At 50.7% G+C, this 17,986-nt stretch overlaps 1 protein-coding gene across 1 annotated transcript; it reads left to right on the top strand.

The window, feature by feature from the left end:
• Positions 1-15,099: 15,099 nt before the first annotated feature.
• Positions 15,100-17,035, top strand: NKX2-5 (NK2 homeobox 5). The gene is made up of 2 exons (XM_015641537.3): positions 15,100-15,475; positions 16,105-17,035. The coding sequence occupies exons 1-2, from the start codon at positions 15,187-15,189 to the stop codon at positions 16,710-16,712; spliced, it is 897 nt and encodes a 298-aa protein (XP_015497023.1). The 5' UTR covers positions 15,100-15,186; the 3' UTR covers positions 16,713-17,035.
• Positions 17,036-17,986: the final 951 nt, after the last annotated feature.

The following is a 17,986-nucleotide window of genomic DNA, read 5'->3' as shown; positions in this document are numbered from 1 at the left end:
AGGTGCAAGGACTTAAAATAGGAATAATATTTATTTAGAACCTCCAAAAAAATGAATGATGGGCTCTGAAATAGTAGAAACTTGCTATTAACTACAAGTAAACCCTGAGATGTTATTTCAAGAGCTTTTTTTAGTAAAAGAAACTAAAATTTAAGAAGGCTATTTTCAGGAAAGTTAAACTCAGACCACTTGTGTCATTAGTTCTGAAGTTGCATTTTTTTTTAGGAGAAAAATAATTCAAATTAATCAAAATCACCCACCACTAAGAAGTGAGATTTTTTTATTCTCCATTTAAAGAAAAGCAGAACAATGGGGTGCTGGGAGGGAGAGCAAAGCTTGTCCTTTTGCACACAAAGGGAGAATCTGGCCCTTTGTGTCAGGCAGAGAGAAAAACTTATTTCTTCTGCAGAAAAACCAGAGGAGGGTGAGAACAGCCACGGTGTCGAGTCTCAAAGCCGAAGCTCTGACTCCTTTTGGCAGCACCAATTTATCCCCACGCAGCCACAGCTCAATTTTTGTGCAGCAGTGAGAAAGGAGTGTAAATTCTCTGAGTTCAGAAAAACCACAGATTCTGGTCGGGATTGCCAAAATTAAGGACATTTTGTCAAATTATGGGGGTGGGAGTTTGTTCCTGTGTGTTTTTAATTGATAAATTCTCCTGTGCTCTGAGCTGCAGAGTCCTCATCCCTCCCTCCCTGCAGTTCCTTTCTGCTTTCACTTGAAGGCAACCTTGCTCTGCTCATGGGAAGGGAAAGGGCTGGGGAAGCTCTGCAGCTGCTGCAGCCGCAGGGATCCCAAAATCCCAGGCTGGGAGGGACCCCAGAGGGTCACTGGTGTCACCTCAGGCTGGGAGGGAGCCCAGAGGGTCACTGGTGTCACCTCAGGCTGGGAGGGACCCCAGAGGGTCACTGGTGTCACCTCAGGCTGGGAGGGACCCCAGAGGGTCACTGGTGTCACCTCAGGCTGGGAGGGACCCCAGAGGGTCACTGGTGTCACCTCCCTGCTCCAGCAGGGCCATCCCAGAGCACAGGGACAGCAGAGTGCCCAGAGGGCTCCGGGATATCCCCAGGGAGGAGATCCCATCCCTGCTCTGGGATCAGTTCAGGGATCACTCACTGCACAGGAAAAAGGTTTTTCCTCCCATTATCCCAGGTGAAGTTTCCTGGGATCAGCCCCTGCCCATTGCTGGGCTCTGCTCGAAGCCCTCCCCCACAGGTGTAACAGGGCTCAGACACAGTGAAAAACAGCTTAATTCCTTTAATAAAATCCAGTTAATCAACCTTTGAGCATTGCTGATTTTCCACATAACTCCTCTGAAGGTGGTTTAACCCCTCTCTGCTCTCAGCCTTGCAAGGAGCAGGGAAGAGGATCATCAGCTGCAGGGATAAAAAAACCCCAGGGAAGCAAACAGCAAACAAACAACCCCTGCCTTGGCTCCTCTCCTCACCTAAAGCATCCACAACAGCAGCCACAGCTCAATTCTGAGCGGGGCCAGAACCAGCTGGAAAGTGGGATATTCCCTAATCAGCTGTCCCTGAGGAATTTTATCCTTGGATCCTCGTGGAGCTGCTTATCTCAGCCATTAGTGAACTTGTGAGGGACAGGTGAGATACAGCAGGCAGGCAGAGGGCAAAGGCACTGCCTGTCCTCAAAAGCAGGGGATGAGAGCAGCCAGGCAATTACAGACCTGTCTGTGATGCCAGGAAAAAGCACCAGGAGAAATAAATACCTGAAAAAAAACCCGAAAGTGAACAGCAGGGCCTGTGAAATGGCCAGCAGGGAGAGGTACACGGTAATGGGGTTTGTGCAAAGGAATAAAAGGGGATGGAATATAGAAGGATTTAATAGCTCAAGGTTCTAAATTTGTATTTTCCATTAATTTCAGGGAGCAGACACATTGATAAATTACACACACCCACTTCTTGACACTGCTTTGGAAGGAACAGCCAATAATGTTACTGTGCATGAAGCTGCATTTATGAAACCAATCTTCAAAGCAGAGCAGCATTTAACATTTTCTTCTTTTCCTTCTGCTCAAAATGACCATCTGGCAGCAGATTTCCTGGAAGGAAGCCTTTTCTCTGGTTTCTGTTTGGGGACAAACCTGTGCCAACTTCCAGCAGTTCATGTGATTTAGGGATGCAGAATATAGTTCTCTTCTGAAACGTGCGTGGGCTTGGAGTCAGATGCAGACAGGGAAAAGATCTGGTGTGAAGCAAGCTGTGGGTCTCAGTACCATTTTCTCTGTGTGTGCCATGTGCCAAACTAGAGATTTGCATCCCTTTCCCTGCAGTCTCAGGCCAAATGGTAAATCTGGATGCTATCTCCAGTTATTTTACCCTCCCTAAGCACATCAAACCTGCCTAAAGCCTCGTTTAAAACTCCAAGGAACTTTTGTTTGGAACCGTAAGATGCAGGATCCTCCTTGCATTTAGCAGGCGCAATTAAAGTCAATTAAATTTTCTTTAAAAATAGAATAAAATCTCTCTGCAAGAAGCCAAGAGGTCTCGGGGGCAAAACTTCCCATCTCAGGAGGGTGTGGGAGTCTAGAAAGACTATCCTAAAGGAAGAACAATTCTCTCTGTGTTCCTTTTAGAAGAGACATCTGAAACTTTTAAGAACTAAACTGTAGTGCTTGAGCTCGGCCATCAGTGCACACAGACATGGAGACACAGGAGGGGGAAAAAAGGCTCCTCTAATGACCTGCACTGCCCCTGTAACCATCCAGCCCCAGTTCCACCCAGTCTGGGGGCAAAAAAAAAGGAGGAAATGAAACCTAATTCCCTGCTTGGAAACTTCAGGGCAGATTTTCTGATCTTTTTTCCAAATGTCTCACGTGCCAGAGCTCTGAAACCTGGCCGTGTCCATCTGGGATGGGCAAGGAGCTGCACAGCCAGGGCCTGGGAGAGCATCAGCAGGAGGGGGAGGTCACCAGGGGATCAGGCAGAGGGCAACCACATGGATCCCTAGGGAATGCCACCAGCCTCCCATCATTCCTCAGAAAAATCTCCAGGAAACCTTCTCGGAATAAAGCTTTTTTTTTTTCTTTAAAGGTTTTGTCTTTCTGTGTCTGAAATTTGGGTGGCTGGTCTTAGAGCATGTTATCAATGGATTAAAAATAAGTTGGTTTTTATTGCTCAGAGATAAAATGTGGCTGAACAATATTTGCAAGGAAAGGGGTTTGTGTCTGGGTAGAGGAAAGGGAGGGAGCCCCTCTGCCTTTTGTGAACACAGTGAAATGCAAAAAAATAAACATCAAAAACTGGGGAAAATTAATTACCTTATAAAATTCCTGTCAGCTATAACACTCCCCAGTTTTATTGTCATTTATTACATCTGCATCACCCATCTGCTCAGCCAAGGGCTGTTATTTGTCAGGAAACCTGGAGGCACGGCTTTCACTGCTCCCAAGGGAGCCACAGCTCCAGCCCAGCGGGGGCTGCTGAGCAGGAATGGAGCTTTGGAGGAGCTCAGCATTGCAGGGAACTCCTGTGAGTAACACTCCCAGCTGCTTTTAACACACACAAAAATCAAATGGTCGAGGTAAGAGACTCCATCAAGGCAATCATGGCAAACAGGGAAGGGAAACTCAGCGAATATACGGCTGCAGCTGACAAGAAAGGAGCCAAGGTCCTTCCTTGCTTGGAGAAGCTGCCCTGGCTGTATTTCACCTGATTAGGACAGAGGAAGCCTCAGTTCCCTGTCTGTGGGCACAGATAACAGGGAGCATTACCTGCTAAAAGCAGACAGGAGCAGGAGATGCTGAGGTTGCTCCCCAGACAGCTGTCAGCTCCTCGGACACGCCAGCTGTGCCTCGGCTGCCCCCACACCACAATCTCCTGCCCGTGTCAAATGTCCCCTTTCCCCAAGCCTGCAGGGCTCAGAAAACAGAGGATCCAGACAGTGCTTTATCTCAGTGACAACGTTTGCTGAAATCAGTCGGGAAAAACACGTCCAGCTATTGCCAAAAAAGATCTCCCACAGCTATTGGCACCGTCAGCCCTCGGTTACGTGGTTTCCCAAGTGGCACAAGGGATGACAGATTCATATTAATTCCAGTCAGCAAATGGATTATAAATACTCCCCCAGCCAGTTGCCACCTGATAGGACTGTCCTTGAGTCCTCCAATTGTGGAAGGGACTTGTCAACTCTAAATTTACCCACCAGCACGTATTGTATAAAACATAATACTCTGTGATCCTGGGTAGACACTTGTGCTGTAGCCCAGCATGGATTAGACCAGAAACTTCTGGTTCCACCAGCCAGCCAGACATCTCACTATTGCTTATCTCGAGCCTTGGATGGCAGGAAGGAGAAAGGGATGGGTTTGACAGGATGCCTTGGTGTTCCCGTGGTGGGTCAGTGCTCACATCGAGTCTGAGTTAATCAAGTGATCAAAAGCCAGGCCCACCTCACCCCTTTCTGATGAGGTAACAGCTTCTCTTCCTAAGGATGGCCTTTCCCAGCAGAAAAATGTCCCACCACGACTGATAAAAGTGAAGCCACCCAGGGATGGGGTGTCCCAAACCAGACAGAGCTGGCACCTGAGATAACATTCCCTGGGAAGAGCAGGCAGGCAGGATGCTGCAAGTTTGTACACATGGACTGTTCACTCCCAGAACTGTAATTAGATGGGTTTAAATTTACAAAATGGAAAGTAAACAAAGAGCAAGCAAGGAGCTCCACTTTTTTCTGGCTTTAGGATGGTCTGAGTGCCTGCGGGTGGAGCAGATGCAGGTGTTGGTGGCACCTGTCTGCAGCAGATTCTCTCAAATCCCAAAGAAAGGAGCTGCCTGAGTGGGAGGACAGTGTGTAAATGATCAGTTCAGGGCATTTACCCTTTTATTTCCCCCTCTGTTTCATGTTCATGCACAAAAGCTTTCCAAACTCGAGCCTCTCATCTCTGGCTCTTCACCTAACAGAGACTTGACTGATATTTCCATTATTTTCACTTGCTGAACACCTTTTAGCAGCTGGTCCAGAAGGTACCTGCCTCTTTTTTGGAACCTGTATCTACCTGCTTTATTTGGAAGACCTCAGGGGAGAGCAAGGCTGGAAAACAATGCATCAGAAAATTCCTGAGGATTTTTGCTTTGAGTGACTATAACCCATCTGTGCATTTAGGAAAAGATTTCACCTTTGCACCAGGACCTGGAATTTTTATTATCCACATGAGAATCACCTAAACATACCCAAGTTACCCCCCATTAGATAGCAATTTCTCCATGCCTGGAATGCTGCAGCACATTGTAACCTCCAAAATTCTTTTCAATCACGCTGCAGCAATCTTACATGGAGCACCCCAAATCCATGGATGCTTTCAACCTCACACTCTGCACCTTAAATCCAGGGCTAAAACTCCTGGGTTATTTTCTCTCCACACGTGGGACAGGCAAAGGCAGAACCTCTCATACCTTCAGAGCAGTTGGACACCCCTGAAATGAAAGAGGAACTGAACAACTCTGAGGTTTAGGATCTTGCTGTGGAACAAGGCTGGGAGCCCAACAACAGGGATAAAACGAAATATTGAATTGTTGCTTTGCTACACAAGCACTGTGCATCCTGTGCAGAGACACAGGCTTTAGTGGGGAAAGGCAGAGCTGAAATAAACCCAAAAGCCTGACAGGGAATGTACACAACAGAGCCACATCAGAGTGCTGAGGGCCTCAGCTCACACACTGTCCCTCTCCCCTCACTTCTGCCCACCTGTGATACCTACAAAAACCAGCTCAGAGTGACTCCAGTGCTACAAGGGGCTTTTTCAAAATGAGGATTTACTCCAGGGCTAGTGGAGCTTAAATAAAAATGTACACAGAGACAGCAGCATTTTCTGCCCTCAAAACACAGAGCAGAAATCCCCATTGCAGGACATTTTATCCCACTGGCACTTTCATCCAGCTAACAAGTGGTTCAGAATAAATGTGGTGGGAATGAGGACAGAAATGAGAATGGGATTTTCTTGCCATTAGATCTCCACCATGGAGTTATCCCAGTCCACTGCCCAAAATCCTCCACACCAGCACAGCCAGGGATCAGCCCAGCAGAGCTTTCACATCCCAGATGGAATTCAAGTTCCCAGGACAGGAGATACTTTGGGATTTTCCTCTCTGTTTTGCCACAGCTTCCATCACCTTAAGTGCAGAGCATTGCCTGAATGTGAACTACTGGATCAGGTTCGTATTTTGTAAATATTATTGTTCTTCCATGAACTTTGGCATCAATGAGAGTGAAGCTGGAGAGGCTGGAATATGACACAAGGCTTTGGAGCTTGGTGCTGTTATTCATCCATTTTTTAAAAAGTGGGGAGGGACAAGGAAAAAGATAGTTTAGAATTGTGGTTAAGCTTTTTTTTTTTCTCTAGAGACATTGAGGATTTTGGCTTTGCTTTGTTTATTCTTCCTTGGGACTAAGTAAAGTCATATTTTTAAACATAGGACATCGCCCCCTTTCCTTTTATATGCTGAAATCCTGAGAGTTGCTCTAGACAGGGCTCAGGCTGCTCTGACTGCTTGGAGCCAATTGCATCTTTCAGAGCATTTTCTTGTGGCCTAAGAACATATTTATTTTTTCAGTCATTCCACTTGGATGTACCTTTGCTCACTTTCCAGGGCCGGTTCAGTTTCGTGACTTTTTTTCTCTTAAATCACAATATGGCAACAAAATTTCTCATTTTTCACCTCAGTTCTGTTATGAAAGTCAAGCACGCGAGAGATCCTTGTAATTTGGATATTTACAATTTGATCAGCACTTTAGGATCTTGTTGAATCCGTGCTTCAATATTTCCTTATTTCTCTTTGGGGAGTTTATTATCTTTTTACTTTTTCTAAAAGTGGATGCCTGGTCTAACTCTGACACACAAAACTAAGGGCCCAACTAATAAATTTAGTTTATTACTAAGTTTAATAACTAAGTTAAACTTGGTTTTATTACTGAAGCATGTTTTGACAGTGAAAATCAGTGCCCTGGCTGACAGCACGAGTGTACCCCCTCACTCCAGGATGGAAACCGTGGAGCAGATGAACTGCACAGGAAGCAGTGGTGGAAACAACTTCTGTTGGACACAGTGAGGGGAAAAAAAAAACCCTCAGAAAATAACTCAGGGTAGAGATTTCCACCTCCCTGGCCTGTGTCTAAAATCCAAAGCCAGGGGATGAAGCTCCTGGAGGAGTCAGTCCCTCCGTGTGGGCAGTGTCGAGCATCCCTGGGCTGGAGGTTGGGAATTCCCTGGGCACGGAGGGGCTGTGCTGGGGCAGCTGCAGGCCTGGAGTGGGGAAGGCATCTGGGAAGGAGCAGAGCAGAGGCTGACAGCTCAGAGGAGGCCAGATGTTTTCATCATTATGGAAAAAATCTGGTGGTGCCTCTTTGCCCAGAGAAACGCTGGAGGAGGAAATGTCCTCTTGAGCTCTGATCAAGGCTGAACATTAAAACTGCGCTGGGCCGGGGTCAGGAAATCAACAGAAACGAGAGGAAAGGATCTTTTCTGACTCCAGCTCTAACCTCAGATGTGAAGGTGCCCCAAAAAGCTGCAGTGCCTCCCCCAGGGACCTTTTCCCAACCCAGAGAGCTGCAGGAGATGGGGCCCGGGCGGTGTTTCCCCAGCACCATCATCCCAGGCTCTCTCCTCCCTCCACCTGCAGCAGGTGCTGCCCAGGAATGTGCACTCCTGCACACACAAACCCTGCAGCTGCAGAGCTCTGCGGATGCTCAGGGGCTTCCAGGGACACTGAGCACAGCAAAAAACGCAGCCAGGGGATGGAGATCCCTGTCCTGCCTTTAAAAACCAGCTCTGAAGGAGCCCCGGGTGATGCATCCCAAAGCCAAGATCCACCCGAGCCGCTTCTCCTGGGCAGCTCCTCGGGATTGAACCCTCAAATTCCTCCTTTCCCAAAAACAGCGCGGCCCCCCCGGCTCCTCTCACTAATTTTAGCTTTCAGGCACGGCAGATACGATGTAATTAAAAACCAAAAGTAGTTCCAAAGCACCGCCGGGGAGAAGAGCAGACAAAAGTGTAAGAGGCAACAGCCAACCCCAAATCCTTTCGATTCTATTACAAATAAACCCTGCAAGAGAAATTAAAGGGCGATTAAGGCTTTGTGCGTCTCACTTGGAATTTATTTATGGGTTTTTTGGTTCTTTAATTGATAAATAGAAAAGGCGGCGGCGGCTGGGCTTGATCCGGGCAGGGATCTCACAGAGCTGGTAGAGAGGAAAGCACCGAGGCACCCGGGAACTTCTCCCTCCTTTCCTCCAGGTTTTTTAACTGGATTTCCGAGGCTCCAAGAAAAAAAAATAAAGGCTGCCGTTTAAAAGGTGCTTCCTCCTCTAGCGCTGAAAAACGGGCTGATAATTAAGGCAAAATTTAGGGAATAAAAATTCAGATCTGGTTTTATTTATGCGACATTCCTTTGAAATTATAATCATAATAATCATAATAATTACTCGCAAAGTTACCAAAAGCTTGAAAAGTTCACTCAGAAGAGGAAAAAGAAATAAAGAATGAGGTAAAAATTTAGAAAAATTTTTACAATATTTTCGTTTCTTTCTACCCTTTCCTTTTTGCCATGCACTTGAAATATCTGTGTTTTATGTACTGTAAACATATACATTCATCACGCTATAAAAACCCTTTCTCGTGCCTGTATTTACCGGTTTCTCGTTCTTATATATTTGAATTCTGCACGGATTTCTTCCCAAACATTTGCTTTCTAGAAAAGAAGCCGCGGGAGCACCCGGAGTTTTCGCTTTGTGAAGATGCAAAAACGGAACAATTCGGATAAACCCATCCATTCCCATACAGATCTTTACAAAACCCAATAAAGGATCATTTCCCCGCTTCCAAAAAAATAAATAGAAATAAATAAATAAACAACAAAATTACGCCTCAAAGTCTCAAAGTGCTGATCCTGCTCCGGCAGGGCTGAGCTTCTCCCGGGAGAAGGAAAGGAGGAGTGGGAAAGGAGGAACAGGGAAAAAATAATCGCGGGTCCGAGAGCTCCACGGTGGCCGGGGGTATTCTTTTCTTCCTTTCTTTTGATTTTTTTTTTTTTTATTATTTTGGTAGTTGTTGGTTTGTTGGATTTGGAGGGAATGTTGGTTTTTGTAGATGGGTTGTTGTGGGTTTTTTTGGAATTATTTCCTATTACCTGAAAGACGCAGGAGCGGCGCCCTGGGGAGCGGAGAAGTTCCCAGGACAGCGGGGATGTTCCCTCGGGACAGCCCAGGGCCAAGTGCGGCAAAAGGAGCGGTGCCGAACCGGGAATTCGGAATTTCTGCAGCAAGGGGACAGCGGAAAAGGCAGAGCGGCCACCCCGAGCAGGCCCCGCGGGAGCGGCGGAGACGGGGAACGGGATGGGGATGGGGATGGGGATGGGGATGAGGATGGGGATGGGGATGAGGAAGGGGATGAGGAAGGGGATGAGGAAGGGGATGAGGAAGGGGATGAGGAAGGGGATGAGGAAGGGGACACACACCCCTCCAGGCCTCCGCCTGCCCCAGGACAGCGGATTTTTGGCTCCCCGGCTCTGGGTCACAGGCTGGCAGCGAAGGGGACACGGCCGGGAGACGCCGGAGAGGAGCCGGGGGTCAGCGCTCTGTAACTCAAGCCGCTTGAGTTCATCCTCCTCTGTCTCGGCGGATCCCTGAAAAAAGAGCTTTTCCAGAGGGATGGGGCCGGGATGGATCCTGCTGCTGGAGCCCCGGGGGAACGCGCAGTCCCCGGGCGAAACCGGCGGGGCCGAGCCGGCACCCCCGGGCAAGGCGATGCCCGCAGCGCGGCCGCTCCCTCACCCCCGCGGGTGTGTATGGGCGAGGACAGAACACTTTTAAGACAAATAAAGCCCAAACACCCTCTCATGTTAAACGCGACTCCCCCTGACCGGCCCGGCCCCCCTCGGGCTCCCGAGGAGCGCCAAGCGCGCACGGTGACATCGCAAGACGGATCGGATTTTACACGGCCAGCAGGAAGTACCCGAGGAGTCAGACCTTTATCTCCTCTGGAACACATCGTGCGGACAGACGAGCCGCAAACACCCTGAAATCTTGCGGCAGTTTCGGCCTTCCCGGCCAGGCACCGCTCCCGTTCCCATCGGAGCCGGTGAGAAGCCTCTGCCCGGGGGAGGCAGATGGGGACAAAGCCCCGCCGAGTTTAGAGCTTTGGCCTTCGAAGCAGCCCAGACTTCACAGTGCCCGGAAGGTATTTCGTTTTTGAAACTCTTTTTCTGTCCATCGCCGGACACCGGTGCGTCCCGGCCGCTGGACGCGTGTGACAAAGCGTTGTCACATCAAAGTCTCTTCTGTCCTTTAATTCCCCGTCCCTAAAAATCACCGTGTGGCTCTTGGCCTGAGTGCGTTCCCCATGGAAACGTAACGAAAAAGCGCTTTAGGGATTACCTGGACGGGTAAAAAAACTGTTTCTGAAGCGCAGAAAACCGGCGGGTCCGAAACAAGAGCAAATAACGCGGGCGCTGCCCGGGGACGGGGAGAGGGCGACGGGAAGGTCGGAGAATTCCCCCATCGCTCTCTTCACCAGATAACCCGGCACAGTTACACTCAGGGGGGGAAAAAATGTTACAGGCAGCGTAAAATTAAATCTTTTCATTTATCTGCCCAGCTCCCAGCTTTCGCTTCAGCCGGGGGGAAAAACACTTCCAGCACCCGAGGTGCAAGAAGCAGCGGAATTGTCAGATTCCAGGCACGGAGCCCAGGGCAGGAGGGAAAACTCCAGGGAGGCATTTGCTCTCCGAGTCCTCCTGCCCGAGTTATCCCACCCGAGTCACCGGCGGAGAAGAAAAGAGGCGACCCCGGGCGCGGGGCTGGGGTGCCCAAACCGAGCAGCTCCGGCGAGGTTTGTCCGGCTCTGCCTCAATTCCTGTAATAAAGGGAAAGCTCTGTGGTGCTGGCCGGCTGTGCCCTGACTCTCGGCTGCATCCTCGGTTTGCACTGCGGGAGGGGAACGATTATTCCCTAAATTATTATTCCCTGAATAGCCGGCGGGGTGAGCGGGGGTGCCGGCAGGGCCACCCGGCTGTCCTGGCTCGGGGCCGGGCTTGTCCCGGAGGAAGCCCCGGGCTCGCAGGGCAGCGCTCCCGAGCACCGGCCACAGCAGAGCCCCCTCTGCAAGGCCGGCTTCACGTCAAGGTCAAAACTATTTATTTTTGAAGGCCGGAAAAGGAGAGCTTCGTTAGAGCTTGAAAGGACTGGGGGGAATGAAAATAATAATAATAATAAAAATAAACAGTTTTTGAAAAATGGGGGGAAAAAAATATAAGAAGAAAAGGTTTTAATTGCGGTGGACTGGAGTGCCTGGACAGCTCCAAAGCCTTTTCCCTCTGCAGAATTCCAGAGTGAGAGCAAAACGTTCCCTGGCTCCAGCCGCCCCACCAGCCCCCAAAGGTGTCCCGGACCCTCGGTGGGACAGGCACGGCAGCATCGCCATCCCTCCAGCAGGATTTATTCAGCCGGGGCTCGCACCACCGCTTCCCAATGGCTTGGAAAGAATTCCTGCCCGAAAGAGTGCGGGGAGCCCTCGGGAGCCTCAGGGATCCCGGGGTCCCGGGGGGAACCGGGAGATTGGCACCGCTTCTCGCAAGGAAACCCTAATAGGCTATTTCTGGACTACTGGCTCTTAACAAATCTATAGCACCTGAAGTGTTAGCACTCAATTAGTGACAAGGACTCAAACCCCAGCGTTTACTGGCGAGGTATAAACAGAGTCCTCGGGAGATAGCTGGGAATTAGAACGGGAGGGGGCCCTGGACATCTTAACCGACTGGGATTAAGAGGAAAACTTTTTTAAAAGGTACCATCTCTCTAGCTCTAAACAGTCCGAGGTGTCGAAAGCTCAGAGGGAGAGGGGATGTGCCCCCCGGAGCTAATTGCGGGGTTGGGAATTTTCTTCTCTTTGTTTGGTTGGTTTCAGCAAAAAAAGATTTCGGGTTTTTTTTTGTTTTAAGAAAAAATAGAAAGCACACCAGAAAAAAAAAAAAAATACAAAACCACACTAAACCCAACACTAATCGCATTTAGCGATCCCGGAGAGAGGCAGCGAGCGGGTGTGGACGGCAACTCTCGCCTGAGAGAGGCCAGGGCAGGCTCAGCCCCGAGGGGGCAGCGAGAGCAACCTGAAAACAGCGGGGGACAGAGCAGGACACCCCCACTTTCCCCTGACAGCCAGGAAAATAGCAGCGGGTTTTTCACCCTGTCTGCCCCACTTACACCCCTGGGGCCGCAGAGAGCGTTTCTGGGCGCTCCTCGGTGTCCTGCCTCGCTTTACTACTACTACTACTATTATTATTATTATTATTATTATTATTATTATTATTATTATTATTATTATTATTATTATTATTATTATTATCATCATCATCATCATTATCATTATCATTATCATTATCATTATTATTAAAATTATTATTAAATTTTATATATAATATATAATAATTTATGAATATATTTTATATTTATAATATATCATTGTTAATAATAATAATAATAATAATAATAATAATAATAATAATAATAATAATAATAATAATAATAATATTTTCCTCGTGTTACGTAAACGTGATCAAAAACGAGTCCACAAAAGTAAAAGTGATGCTGGGGATAGCCGGGCAGGTTCCCCCGGGCTGGGCAGGACCCTGCGGGCTGTGAGCAGTGTTCGGAGCGGGGGGAAGCGGTCCCCACTGTCCCTTCGGCTGGACAATATATAATTATAATTACTCGCCGGAGCCTGGCTTCAGCGGGCTGCTGGAGAGCCCCGGGAAGGGGAGAGAGAGGCTGGCAAAGGGGGGAGGAATGGGTGCTGAGCCCCGACCCGGAAAGTCCGTGAGCTGCTGTATGTCAGTAACTTATTCATCAATCAGCCGGACACAGAGCAGACCTGGCCTCTCTTCGCGGAGTGTTTGCTTTTTCACCAATTATTGCGGCCCTGCAGCTCTTTTTGTTGATACAGTAGTTCTAAAAAGTGCTAATGTTCATTTATCAGGGGGCCGAGCCCGGGACTCCCACTAGTTGTGATTCTTCCAAAAATATAAACACGAAGAGAAGGGCTAAGGCTAAAGCCCCCATTTGTTTCTAAACCGCGGTATTAAAAGTGATGCATTGTTGAAGATAAAGCGGAGATAACGCTGTCTGTCTCCAATGAATGTCTCCCCGACGCATTAATGACATTCCAAATGATAGCTCCGGCTTATCGTTCAATTAATCACTTCCACCCTCTGCGGCCGGTCCCACATCGATGGGCAGCCTCCGTGTGACCGGGGGGCTGCAGGGAGCCCGACAATCCTCAGTGAATCCCGGATTGTCGGCCGGCAGCCCCCGCCCCGCCGGGATGCGCTCCGAGCCCAGGTCGGGCACCGGGAAACCTCCGGGGCACGAACTGGAAGGGATTTTTGGCCCGGGATAAGGGAAGGGAGCGCTGGAAGCTGTTTCTCCCATCCCGTAGGATGGGGGATGTCGACGCTGCTCGGGGTTTGGGGAGGATTTGGGGATCACTTCGTTCTTTTAGCCGGTATCCAACCTATCCCTATAAAGTTGTCATAAAAAGGAGGTAACGAGGTTAAGAAAGCGCCAGGGGTGCCTCAAACACTCTGCAAAATTCTTTACAGGCCCCTCTCCCGGGGCTGCCTCCACATTCCCGGGCACTTCACCCTTTCTCCTGCATCAGAGGAGCCTCCATCCCCATCCCCCGGAGTTATTTCTCAGGGAAGTCCGCAGCAAACGCAGCCGTGAAGATGGAGCTGGCCGCTCGGCAGACCCCTCCCCTCATTAAATCGCAATATTTCAGGCTTCCCGTTCACAGGGATCGCTCCCACTGTCATCGGCAGACCCGGGGCTGCTTCGCCAACAAAGCTCTCCCAGCACAGCCGCGGATCCAGCATTCAAAATATCCAGAATTTAAAATATCTAGAATTCAACTCCCTGGAAGAGAGCCCGGGGTGCCAAGACACAAAATCTCGAGGGGCAACGGCGGCTCCGTCCTGCTGGGGGTGGCCAGGTGCTCACCTTTCCACCTTCCTGAGAGAGGAGAAAGGATTTGCACAGCTCTGAGAGCGGGGTTCATCCAAGATCCCCCCTGAACTCACCGCATCCCTTTAGGGTTTCTCTGCCCCCCTCCCACCGTGCCCATCCCCGTGCCTCTCTCAGCCGGGCGCTGCAGAAAGGAGATTCTTTATTTATTTCTTTTTCTTTATTTTATTTCTTTATTTTATTTATTTTCTCTGCAGAAAGGAGATTGTTTATTTATTTCTGGTTTTTTTTTCCTCGCCCCCCGCAACTCACAAAACCCCGAACCGCCCCTCCTCTACCTGCGACTTTGCAGTTTTATTTTAGCGGCTCCTTTACTTACTCCTCCCTTACCCTGGTGTATTTTGCAACACCTTCACCCGCGCTTGTTTTGGTTGATTTTTAAAATTTTTCCCCCCCAGACAGTGCTGCTTCTTTGTTTGAAAGCTTTACAAACAAATGAGAGCAAAACCCAATCGGCATTTCCCTCTCCAAAGGCAGGCAGGGGCTGCTCAGGGTCTCTCTCTTTTGCAATCACTGTACATCTGTATAAACCCTGAGCGCGGATTTCCCCTTGAACGCTCTTCACACAGCACTGAACTCCCGTTTTTTAGTTCCTGCCATCGGATATTGCAGAATACTAAAAACGAAACCTCCGTTCTCTCGCTTAAAAAAAAAAAAAAAAAATTAAATCAGCACATATTTGGTTGATGGTTTCCTCCCGGCTTGTTTATTTAATCTGACTGTATGATAGATAGCGTCAGACAGTGACTTTGTACGCATTAGGCCATTCTCTTTTTTGTGGTTTTTTTTTTTTTGTTTCAAATGGATGAACAAACTCGCCGCTGCGAAGCTGAATAAATTCAGTGCCGCCCCTTTAAAAGAGCGGAGCTGTTTTTGAGATGTATTACTATATTAGGTGACATGGAACTTTGCATCTCTCATACCATCACCGCAATGTTGGCCAATAGAAAGCTAAAGTCACCCAAAAAGTGCCTGGTCCCTCCTTCCCTCGCCTTATGGTCCGCTCGTACCTGCCCGCAGTGCACAAGTCAGGGCTACTGTCGGGAATGCTATGTGCCCCCTCCGGGAGCCCACGCTCCACCACTGCTCCTCCTCGGCCTCTCCCCACCTCCTTTTCCATGACCCTGGGCTGCGGCCGCTGTCCCGCTGTCCTCCGCAATGTTTCCTAGCCCTGTGACAACCACCCCCTTCTCGGTGAAGGATATCCTGAACCTGGAGCAGCAGCAGCACGGCGGCCTGGGCTCCATGGAGCTGGCCTCGCTGGCCTCCCCGTCCTGCATGCTGGCCACCTTCAAGCAGGAGGGGTTCGGCTCCGAGCCCCCCGCCCTGCCCGAGGAGCTGCCCGAGCCTCCCCCCGGCAAAACCACGGCCGCTTTCCCCGGCTCCTACTACGTGAAAAGCTACGTGGAGATGGACTCGGCCAAGGAGGCCAAGGCGGACAAGAAAGGTAAAGCCAAGGGCTCGGGGGGAAAGGGAGGGCAGGGGATGCTAAAGGATATTATTTATTTAACCCCTAGAGGGGTTGGGAGCTCGGCCGGGGGTCCCCAGGGCTGCGGGGGAAGAGGGGAGAGAGCGGGGCTGTGCTCGGTCTCATCTTTATCCCCTGGGATAAGGTCATCTTCATCCCGGGGAGGGTCCCGCGGGTCCCGGAGACCCCCAGGCGGGGCAGGGGCTGTGTCCCTGCCCAACGGGACGGGCAGAGCTGCAGGGTGACACGGGAGGCCTCGGCTTTGGACACAAAGCAGGTGACAAAGCCGATTCCTGGCTCGCTCGGGGGTCGGGGTGGGTCTCAGCACAAAACTACGGTGCTGAATAAATCTGGATGAATCCGAGCTGAGGCACAGGCGGGCGAGACTCACATCAGTGCACGGGACACCGTTGTTTTCAAACAAAAAAGACGGAAAATTTGCTGAAGAGGTACCTAAAGAGCGGGGCCGGGCCGGTCCCGCTGCTGCGAGGCCGAGGAAGAGCCAGAGCTCACTCACGTTGCATCCTCTTTATTAATTACTGATTTGTAAATTTTTTGCACAATTTTTTCCTCCCCATTTTTTCCTTCGCCCGTTTATTTCGCTGCAGAGCTGTGCTCCCTACACAAGAGCCTGGAACAGGAGAAAAGAGACCTGGAAGATCCCGAGCGCCCCAGACAGAGGAAAAGGAGGAAACCTCGAGTCCTCTTTTCTCAAGCCCAAGTGTACGAACTGGAGAGAAGGTTCAAGCAGCAGAAATACCTCTCGGCCCCCGAGAGGGACCACCTAGCGAACGTCCTAAAGCTCACCTCCACGCAGGTGAAAATTTGGTTCCAGAACCGAAGGTACAAATGCAAAAGGCAGAGGCAGGACCAGACGCTGGAGATGGTGGGGATCCCTCCCCCGCGGCGGATCGCGGTGCCGGTGCTGGTCCGCGATGGGAAGCCCTGCCTGGGGGAATCTTCTCCCTACAGCTCGCCCTACAATGTCAGCATTAACCCCTACAGCTACAACGCCTACCCCGCGTACACCAACTACAACAGCCCCGCCTGCAACGCCAACTACAACTGCAACTACCCCTCCATGCAGCCCATGCAGCCCTCGGCGCCCGCCAACAACTTCATGAACTTCAGCGTGGGGGACTTGAATTCTGTGCAAACTCCCATCCCGCAGGGCAACGCGGGCATCTCCAGCTTGCACGGGATCCGAGCCTGGTAGAGCCGGCCGGGGATGGAGGGGCCGCGCCTGCCAGCCGGGCTCGGGACATTTCGGGGCTTGGGGAGGGCTCGGCGGAGCATCCCGGAGGATCTCACTGCTTTGGTGGCCATGGACGGGGGTCGGTGTTTCGTGCCGGGCCAGGCAGGCACCGGAGGGGAATGCCCGCATTTCCCGGCCCCTCTCGCTCCCCTTCCACCCGGGTCTTCACCTTGATAATCCCTTTCCTTCCGTCCTACAAACCAGCCGCTAATTTCGCGTGACTTGTTCCCAACAACACCCAGCCAAGCCCTGCAACTCTCTTTTTTTTTTAAAAAAAAAAACAAACAAACAACTTTTATTCCATGTTAATTATTATTATTGACGTCCACATTTAATTTTTGCACTTCCCGTACGGTCCCCGCTGCTCGGTATCCCGGCACCCCCAGGTGTCCCTTGCGAGGCTGATACTGCCGGCCTGGGCAGGGATGAGGACAGACAGACTCCCGGCCCAGCCGAGGGACACAGACACTCCGGCCCGCCAGGTCCCGTAGGGTTCTGCACTAAAACGTGAATTAGTATGGAAATGCACTGCCCGCCCCTTCCGACGTGTTGCCCTTTGCTGTACGAGCTGACGGAGATCAGCGAGTTGTCATTAAAGAGAGTGGCTGAACCTCGGCGTCCCTGGCGTTCTTGAGCATCCCGGGCATCCCGGGAGCGGAGCCTTTCCCTGCCCCGGCTTTGTGCAGCTCCTTCTCCGTGTGTTCGGCATTCCCGTTTTGCCGCCTACAAACGGTGTTTGTGTTTTAAGGAATTTTAAAAATCATTTTCAAGCCGTTTTTCGAGCTCGCAGCCTGGCAGAATCGCTAAGCACCGGCCCGTGGCGCCGGGCTGGGGTCGGCACCGACCCCGCCGTTCCCAGTCCCCGGCAGAGTGGGGCTGATTTATTCCCTGCAGGGAAATCATTGCAAGGACAGCTAGCGACACTCCAAATCATAACCCAGAGCCCCCAAACCGCCCCCAGCCCCTCCAGGTCCTGTCCCCATGGGGAGAGGAGCAAAGGACCCCCAGCCTGCCCCCAAACTGCGCAGGGACAGCGAGGGGGGTCCCCAGATCCGGGGGGCTCCCCCAGCACCCGGGGGGTTCCCCAGCACCCGGCTCCTGCCTCAGCCCCTGCCCCTCGGCCGCTTTTACGGTAGTCGCTATCAAATGTCAATTATTGGGAGTGAGAAACAACAAACATTGTAATTCAGCGCAGTCACAACATCCTCTGAGAGTGTCTGAGGCTGTCCGGCCGG

The sequence above is a fragment of the Parus major genome, chromosome 13 (assembly GCF_001522545.3).
Source record: "Parus major isolate Abel chromosome 13, Parus_major1.1, whole genome shotgun sequence".
NCBI classification, from domain to species: Eukaryota; Metazoa; Chordata; class Aves; order Passeriformes; family Paridae; genus Parus; species Parus major.
The sequence above is the reverse complement of the archived record's forward strand: the minus strand, read 5'-3'. Positions and strand labels throughout refer to the sequence as shown.

Excerpts from the sequence above, each read along its gene's own strand:
- NKX2-5 (XM_015641537.3), top strand. The coding sequence starts at position 15,187 with ATGTTTCCTAGCCCTGTGACAACCACCCCCTTCTCGGTGAAGGATATC. Across the intron at positions 15,476-16,104 it reads GGCCAAGGCGGACAAGAAAG|AGCTGTGCTCCCTACACAAG; the intron begins GTAAAGCCAAGG and ends ATTTCGCTGCAG.